This window comes from Acinonyx jubatus, chromosome D1, assembly GCF_027475565.1.
Source record: "Acinonyx jubatus isolate Ajub_Pintada_27869175 chromosome D1, VMU_Ajub_asm_v1.0, whole genome shotgun sequence".
Lineage (NCBI taxonomy): Eukaryota > Metazoa > Chordata > Mammalia > Carnivora > Felidae > Acinonyx > Acinonyx jubatus.
Genome location: NC_069390.1, coordinates 10,611,648 through 10,620,980, shown reverse-complemented (window position 1 = coordinate 10,620,980; position 9,333 = coordinate 10,611,648). Strand labels below are relative to the sequence as shown.

Sequence of the window (9,333 nt, the reverse complement as noted above, 5' to 3'; positions counted from 1 at the left end):
TAGGCATACTAAAATATATTTAAAAGAGAACGTAAATAGCACAATACAGGTGATGAATGAGTTAATATGTTCTAGGGTCTTTGCCTTGTCTGGAAAACAGTAAAGAACTGATTTATAACAGTCCTTAATAAGTTGAGGGAGAGTGGATATTGTAATCACTTAAAGAATAATAAGTGGCGCCTGGGTGGCTCAGTCGGTTAAGTGTCCGACTTCAGCTCAGGTCATGATCTCACAGTCCATGAGTTCGAGCCCCGCATCAGGCTCTGTGCTGACCGCTCAGAGCCTGGAGCCTGCTTCAGATTCTGTGTCTCTCTCTCTGCCCCTCCCCGGCTCATGCTCTGTCTCTCTCTGTCTCAAAAACAAATAAAAACATTAAAAAAAAAAGAATAATAAAAGACTGTATAGCAACCTAATAGTTTATAAAACAAAGAAAAATGTGAGAAATCCAAAAGAAGGCAAGAAAGGAAAGAAAAGAAATAGAACAAAGGAAGACAAACTAGTATTAGGGTAAATATTAAAGCAAAAAAATTCTTAAGATGAAAAGGAAATTTCATCAAAAGTGTCAATCCATCAGGAAGACATAATTCTACATTTGTATGTGAATAATGACACATCATTAAAATACATAAAGCAAATGTTGAACTAAAATAATGAATGGACCATCTATGATTATACTGGGAAAATTTTCATAACTTTTCTCAATAATTGATGGAACAAGCAGACAAAAAATCGGAGTATAGGATTGAATAAAACATGATAGTATCCACCCACCTGGATGGCAAAAACATATTTAAAAAGAATGATAGAATCAACTCTTTCGGATCATGTAGAGAACCTGTAACTTATATACCCAGCTTTTAGAAACACATAAATTGTTACAACCACTTGTGATAACAGTTTAAGAATATCTAATACTAGAAACTCCATTCCTAGGTTTATAGCCTGAAAATTAGTACATATGTTCAACAAAAGACAAGAGATTCATAGAATAGTCATAGAATCAGAATTCCAAAGCCCAACTGAAAAAAAATCTAAAATTCCAAATCCAAATACTCATCAATAATAGAATCGATTAATATTGAACAAAAATACCAAGCACCAAGTATTATATACTTCAGGATTCAATTTGCTTAAAGATCAAAGCAAGTAAAAGACCTTTTGGAAGTCAGTATAGTAACTTTGCAGAGGAAAGAATGGATATTAAACATCACACTTCTAACTAAGCCACAGGTCAAACAAGAAGTCTCTAGGGGAATTTAAAAAAATCATTGCATTTTTACATTAACAATGAACTAACTGAAAGAGAAATGAGAATTCCATTCACAATAGCATTAAAAACAAAATACTTAGGAATAAATTTAACCAAGGTGCTGAAAGATTTGTACACTGAAAACATTAATATTGAAGAAGACACAAATAAATGAAAAGATACCCTGTGTTCTTGGAAGAGAAGAATTAATAGTGTTTATAAATATCCATACTATTGGGGTGCCTGGGTGGCTCAGTCCATTGAACGTCAGACTCTTGATTTTAGCTCAGGTCATGATCCCAAGGTCGTGGAACCAAGCCCCTGTCTTGAGCTCTGTGCTGAGCGTGGAGCCTGCTTAAGATTCTCTCTCTCCCTCGGCCCATCTCCCCGGTTTGTGCATGCGCTCTCTCAAATAAAACTGAAAATATATTTTTTTCCATACTACCTAAAGAGATCTACAGATTCAATGCAATCCATAAAAATTCCAATGGTATTTTTCTAAGAAATAGAAAAAAAACTATCCTATAATTCATATGGAATCACAAAAGACCACAAATAGCTAAAGCCATCTTGAGAAGGAAAAACAAAGTGAAGGCATCACACTTCCTGATTATAAGTTAATTTAAATTATACTTGTATCCCCTACTTTTCAAAAGTCCATGTCTTGTCAGTTTGCTTTTATAAGAGATCTACATTAGTGCCTGTTTTCACTAACTGAAAGGAATCCAAAGGTTTTAGTTTGGTTTATACTTTAACAAAAAAGGACAAAAAGTGAAAATAATGTTTAGCATTTGTTTTGCAGTGAGCCATGATAGAGACATTGTGCATCCTGAGCAACAACAGAAGTTCTGCCATGTTCCTTCCCCAGAGAACTATACTTAGCATCTCAGCATCAAGCCACCGTCACTTTGAATTGTGTCTGTGAGCATCTGTGCTTTATCTTGATTTATTTTGTGTATCCATTAGCAAGATGTATCCTAAGTTGTCAGAAAAGCCTAAGAGGTTATTTTGGGGGTCTAGAACATTCAAAATGTTTTCCATATGAGTGAGTGGTAACTGTTTCTTTGATTTATGCCATTTTGGCTTAGGAATTAAAATAGTGTGGTACCAACATTAAGGTAGACATAGACCGATGGAATAGAATAGACCGATGGAAATAAATCCTCACATATTCAGCCAATTGATTTTTGACAAGGTTGCCAAGACCATCCAATGGGGAAAGGACAGGATTTCTTTAACAAATGGTACTGGGAAAACTGGATATTCACATGCAAAAGAATGAAGTTGGACCCTTATATACAAAAATTAACTCAAGGTAGAATAAGACTTAAGCTTAAGAGCTAAACCTATAAAATTCTTAGGAAAAAATATTGTGGAAAATTTTCATGACAGATTTTTCAACAATTTTATGGGTATGACACCAAAAGCACAGACAACAGAAGAAAAAATAGATAAATTGAACTACATCAAAATTAAAATCTTTTTGTGCATCAAAGGACACTACCAAAAAGTGGGGAAGAAAAACAACCTACAGAATGGGAGAAAATATTTGCTAATCATATATATGACAAGAGATTACTATTCAGGATATATAAAAATTCCTACGACTCCATAACAAAACATTCAAAAATGGGCAACGGATTAATAAAAACTCCTCCAAAAAAGGTACAGATGGCCAATAAGCATATGCAAATATGTTTAACATCACCAGCCATTAGTAAAATACAAATCAAAACTACAATGATATACTGCTTCACACACACTACAATGGCTATTATTTAAAATAAAATAACAAATGTTGGTGAGTATGTAGAGAGTTGGAACACTTGTGCTATGCTGGTGGGAATATAAAATGTAGTCTCTGGAAAGCAGTGGAATTAAACAAAAAAATTAAACATAGCATTACCATACATTCCAGCAACACCACTTTTAGGTGTATATCCCAAGAAATTGAAAGCAGGGACTCAAACAGATACATATAAACCAATGTTCAAAGCAACATGATTCGCAGTAGGCAAAACATGGAAACAACCTAAATATTCATCAACAGATGAATGGGTAAACAACATGTGGTCTGTACATCCAATGAAGTAACAATTTAGTTTTACAAAGGAGTGAAATTCTGATGCATGCTACAGCATGAACGAACCTTGAGAACATTGTGCATAGTTAAGTATTTAGACATAGAGGGGTAAATATTGTATGATTCCAATTGTAAGAGGTACCTAGAATAGTCAAAATCATAAAGGCAGAAAGCAGAATAGATGTTACCAGGCACTAGGAAAGAAGAGGGGAAGTTATATTTTAATGGATATGGAATTTATGTTGGGTATGATGAAAAAGTTTTGGCTACAGGTAATGGTGATGGGTATATAGCATTGGGAACATATTTAATGTCACTGAATTGTACACTTACAAATGCTTTAAATGATAAATGTTACATATATTGTACCACAATTTTTAAAAAAGATAATACAATAAGCTTTTAGATTTTAATATAGGTGAATATCTTCATGATCTTGAGGCAAGATTGTGGTCCACTCTATATGTGCAAATGTCATGTCCCATTGAGAAACCCAGGCCCAGCAATCCAAATGTCCACAAGAAACCAGGTATAAAGCTTTATAAAGTAGTAGCCAGATGATATCTTAGAGATCCCAAGCCTTCTATAAAGGCCCTTAAAATCAGAATTAAGAAACCAAATCACAGAATTAGTCAAACAAACAAAACCCCTTAAAGTTCGTAAGCTAAATTGGTAAGTTTAGTTCAAGGATCTTTCTAATTGTAGTTTCTGAAGAGATTGAAAATAGAAGGGACCCTAGGGAAGAATATCATTTAAGACCAAAACATAAGGCCATGGAAGATAGTCCACAAGGAGCCCAAAGAGAACAAGGAGCAAATCAAATGTGGGAAAGTAAAGAAAGACATTGACAAGTGGTACAAACAAACAAAAATACAGTTCTTTTAACCATAATAGCTTAAAATAACAATTATGTATTTCTAGCCCCTACAATTAACACTTAAACATAATTTCTAGTACTTCCAAGCCACATTTGTATTATTTTGACTAAAAAATTAAATATTCCTGGGACGCCTGGGTGGCTCAGTTGGTTGGGAGTGGGACTCTTGATTTCAGCTCAGGTCAGGATCCCAGGGTCCTGGGATCGAGCCCCACATCAGGCTCCAGGCTGAGTGTGGAGCCTGTTGGATACTCTCCTTCCCTCTGCCCTTCTCCTGTGCTAGCATGTGTGATCTCCTCAAAAAATAGAAGTATAAGTTAAATAAATAAATAAATAAATAAATAAATAAATAAATAAATAAATAAATAAAGTTATAAATGGCACCTGGCCTCAAGGAGTTGGCGCTCAAGTTAGGACTCCAGTATATTAGCCGTTGGGAGCTGATGACAACAAATTTGAAGCTTGTATTACACGATTTCGTACATGTGGGAGGTACACAGAACATAGATTATTTCAGGGTGCAGAAAAACAATCTAAGGAACAGGGAAGATAAATATTTTGCCGCAAGCATTCATGTATCTAATAGGAGAGTTAAGGACCAAGGCCCAGGTTTACGGACCAGTACTGTTTCCACTACACTGCGTCGAGATTAAAGGTGGAAAGACTTTCGCTGACCCCAACCTAGCAGAAAAGGGGAGATGAGGACATCTATTTGATGGGGAGGTCTCTGTGGAGGCAGCCAGGGAGTCAGGGAAAGGCCCAGATCCGTGGTCAGAGCACCAGGCAGGAAGAGCTTGGCCTGAGTCAGCTCTCATCTCACGCCCTGACAGTGTCCTGGGAGCCTGCGCTCAGCAGAACTTGGAGGCCCCCGCCGTGCAGGGGTCCGCGCGGGGCCCCTCGCGCTGCGCCCACAAGCCACGCTCTTGGCTCCAACCGCAGCGTTAGGGCCCCGCGAGGGGAAATGAGGGGCGCCGCTGAAGAAGTGGCACTCACTGGGCAAGTGCCGCCCCAAGACTCCCGGAGCTGGACGGCACCGAGCTAAGGGCACCACCTGTGAGATCGAGCCCCTCTAGCCCTGCAATCAAGTGACCGCAGGGATCCATGGTCCGTGCGCACCACTCTGAGGGCAGGTGTTCCCAGTGCTGGCTCTTGTTCAGGTTTCAGTTCTGTGCCAATTCTCTTATTTGCTCCCCCTCCCCCAACACAATCCTACAGGATTGTTTTTTGTTTTTGTTTTTGTTGTTTTTTGTTGGGGGGGCGGGTTGCTGCTGAGGAAACAGCCTTTGAAAGAATAAGTGATATGGGCAAGACCACGTAGTAACTGGTAAGGACAAAATTTGAACTTCAGTTTGACTCTTTCCACTATGCCTTTCTACATTTTCTCAGTTGCAAGCGCTGACAGGCCATGTCAGGGGCAACTCAAAGCCATAAGATTTCCTGGTTTGTGTAAATGGAAGGGAAAGTTTGTAAGCGAGGAATCTGAAGACCCGTCCTAGACTTAAGGTATGGTTATAGATAAGAGGCTGGGGAAAAACAGAAGAGCCATCAGCCATTGGAGATTCTGGAGAGCAGATTCTCAAAGCCGTGTGAGACAAGTTAGAAGACAAGGCCATTAAAAAAATAAAAAGACTTTCACTGCAAGAAACAGAAACGCTCTGTTACTAGTTTTAGCACAACGAAGATATATTTATCGTAATATGAGAATAGCTATGTTTACATAATGTAAGGGCAAGAAGTCAACCAGTTTTCCAAAAGAAACTGGAAGGGGAAGATTGAAAGCCATCAGAAACTCAGGAAATTCTGTTCCTTGTCCGTCTCTTCATTTCTCTGGGTGTCCTTTCCATTCACCTCCCTCCCAAAACTCACCTTCTCTCCCACTTTGTCCATTACGGTGGGGCGTGACAAATCACATCTCCCAAGGTCTATCTTCTCATCAGGAGACCAGCCCAAACAATCCAGGAAAGAGTGTACTTATACTATGGACCCAGTTCAAGTTAGATGCTCACCTTTGGCCCAATCAGCTAGGATCAAGGAAAAATCCTCCTGGATGTTAAATATGCAGTCTAGGGAGGACTGATAGGAGTTATATAGAAATCTCAAAGGTTATCCACAATTGAATGGTAGCTGTCTGTTATTTTTAATTGTCTTGTCTATTGAACACCTCCCCTGCATTCTTGTAGATCCCTAACTTGTGAAGCTCACCTTTCCAAAGTAGAATATATGACATTTTCTTTTTCAACTTCCCTTGCAGCCAATATAGGCACATGGATAGATTCTGCGGGTACCCCTGCACCAGGTTCTAATTTGGAGAGAAATAGCGTGGAGTGAGGGAACAAAGCTCAGCAAACAAAAGTCCAATCTCCCTGACATCATGAAGGTGGGAATATGGGTAATTGCTAGAGGGATCGATGGATCAGGGAAGCCACCGCACAACAATTTGCTACAGTCCAGTTTAAGGTTGGAAAATGAGTAAGACTATTTGAGAAACAATTATTGGATTTTTTTTTTCAAGATTGCAATCTTGATGGTTTGAGGAAAAACATTCTCTCAGGGGACTACAAAACAGTGAAAAATTGGCAACTCTAGGGGTAGATGTTCCTCTTAATTTTAACCCAAGAAAATAATTAAAATTAACTTGTCCTTAAATTTTCCTGCAGAAAAGAAACACATTTCATCCTCCCATTTCTCTATTGTATCTTAGTGAAAAATGCCAACACGTCGTCTGTGGATAAGAGAAGAAACAAGATTGTTGGGGGTAAGAGCAAAATGCTTCTTGAACAACTAAATGACTGTAGTGTCGCAATTTCTAAATGCAAAACTGAGGAGACTTTAACCACCTCTATTGTGAACTTTCCAAACGGAAGAGGGTTAATGGTTACATCATGCCTGCATTTTCCACATGCAAGCCGATCATCTAAACTGTACATCAGGCTAAAGCTACATAACTTTAAATACTACATTTAAATAATTCCAAACCATTACAACTTAGTCACACTCCAAGAAAAATATACTCTGAGTTATGGGTAGAAAATCCCTTTTGGGCATCTAGAAATTATTTCATGTTAAGCTAATGATAACACGGCCCCAAATGAGACGGTCAGATTGTAGAAACTGTATTCAGGAGAAGCTGCCGACATAAAGCTTTGTGGCCAGTGATCATAGTGGTGATGTGTTCTTGACTTCATCCCCAGGACATGCCACTGTTTTCCCAATCAGCTCCCAGCAAATGTAGCAGGCTATCCTTTCGCATGATCTCCCCATTTTGCTGGGTGATCGAGTCAGATTAGGAATCAAACCAACAGGATTAAAGCTTGGTCCAGGAATATTCCCAACATCTCAAGTGTATTATTGCCTTCACTTACTTAAGATCTACCTCATCTTCTGACAGAATTGGACGAGGACTCTACGTTAAAGCACGCTATGAACCCAAAATTTCCTCTCCTCTTTCCCAATAATATGATATTAAAGGTTTTTATTTCTGACCTTCTTGCCCACTTATCTGGGCAAGGATATTGAGAAGGAATAGTTAAAGTGTGTCTGAGAATAAATAAGACGGTTGCTGGCTACATTACTGCCCTTCTAATGAGATCTACCATTACCCAAGAGTTCAGGTCTCATTTCATTTAATAAAACATTCTAGCCTCCAGTTCCAGTTTCCAGCATCCAGGACAAGATGGAATAGACACACTTCTCCCTATTCCTATCACTAATTACAGCTAAAACTTTTGACAGATATAAGAAGACTCCTAGCAGTAACAAGGCCATACCCCCATGTCCTTGCCAACACAATACACACGAAGATTTGCTGAAACAGAAGATTTAAACTGTACTAAAATACAGAAGCATAAAATTTACCATCAAACCCATTTTTAAATGTACAGTGCAGGAACGTTAAGTACATCCACACTGTTGGGCAACCATCACCACTGACAGTTTCTCCACAGAACTCTTTTCATCTTGCAAAATTAAAACTCTGTACCTATTAAACAATAATTCCCCCACTCCCTCTCCCTGCCCATGGCCCTTAGCAATAACAATTCTACTTTCTGTCTCTATGAATTTGACTGCTGTAATACCTCAGATACTTGGAATCATGTAGCACGTGTTCTTTTGTGATGAGATTCTTTCACTCAGCATAATGGGTCCCAGGTTCATCCATGATGTAGTTGATGTGGAATCTCCTTTGTTTTCAAGGCTGAATAATACTCCGTTGTATGCATAACTACACTTTGTTTATCCATTCATCTGCCAATAGACACGTGGGTTGCTTCTACCTTTTGACTATTGTGAATAATGCAGCTAAGAACATAGCTGTAAAGTAGCTCTTCAAGTCCCTGCTCTCAACTCTTTTATATATATACCTAGGAATGGAAATGCTGGGTCATAGAGTAGTTCTATGTTTAACCTTTGAGAAACTGCCAAACTCTTTCCCTAGCAGCAGTAACATTTTACATCCCACCAACAGTACACAAAGGGTCCAATTTCTCCACATGTCTTCAACATTTGTATTCTTTTTTGATGATAGCCATCCTAATAGGTATAAAGTGGTGTGGCATTGTAGTTTTGAATAACAATTCCCTAACGGTTAGTTAGGCTGTTGAGCACCTTTTCATGTGCTTATTGGCCATTTCCATATCTCTAGAGAAAGGTCAAGTCCTTTGCCCATTTCTTAGTTGGATTGTCTATTTTTGTTACTGTTGTTGAGTGGTAGGAGTTATTTATATATTCTGGATATTTACTCCTTCCCAGATATATGATTCACAAATCTGTCTACCATTTTTTGAGTTGCCTTTTCACTCTGTTGATTGTGTTCTTTGGTGCACAGAAGTTTTAAATTTTGACATAATTCAATCTATTTTTCCAAAAATTATTGCCAAATCCAGTGTCATGAAGCTTGTCTCCTATATTTTCTACTAAGTTTTTGTTGTGTCATCCCAGCCTATTGATAGTGATTTGGGGGGGATAAGAAACATGTTTTGGCCTAAGGCACATATTATACCAAGGTCTAGTTCCTCATTCTGATATTATACTATAAATTACATAAGATGTAACCACTGGGAGAATCCAGGTTCAGGGTGCACAGGACCTGTACTATTTTTGCAAATTACTGTGAATTTATAATAA

The 9,333-nt window shown here is 38.2% G+C and overlaps 1 protein-coding gene across 21 annotated transcripts in view; it reads left to right on the top strand.

Annotated features, from left to right (window-relative positions):
* Positions 1-5,105: 5,105 nt before the first annotated feature.
* The window catches only part of LOC106977867 (membrane-spanning 4-domains subfamily A member 14), a 37,255-nt gene continuing 33,027 nt past the window's right edge, over positions 5,106-9,333 (top strand). For 5 of the 21 annotated variants that reach the window (XR_008290314.1, XR_008290315.1, XR_008290313.1 and 2 more), the window contains exons 1-2: positions 5,117-5,533; positions 6,911-6,964. Coding sequence is in view for 12 of the 21 variants with exons in the window: in XM_015075485.3 (XP_014930971.1) it covers positions 6,917-6,964 (48 nt within the window). In the remaining 9 variants the exon portion in view is untranslated. Of the gene's footprint in view, positions 5,534-6,460; positions 6,587-6,866; positions 6,965-9,333 lie in introns of all 21 variants that reach the window. The other 16 variants (XR_008290317.1, XM_053203110.1, XM_053203112.1 and 13 more) reach the window with 12 other exon arrangements.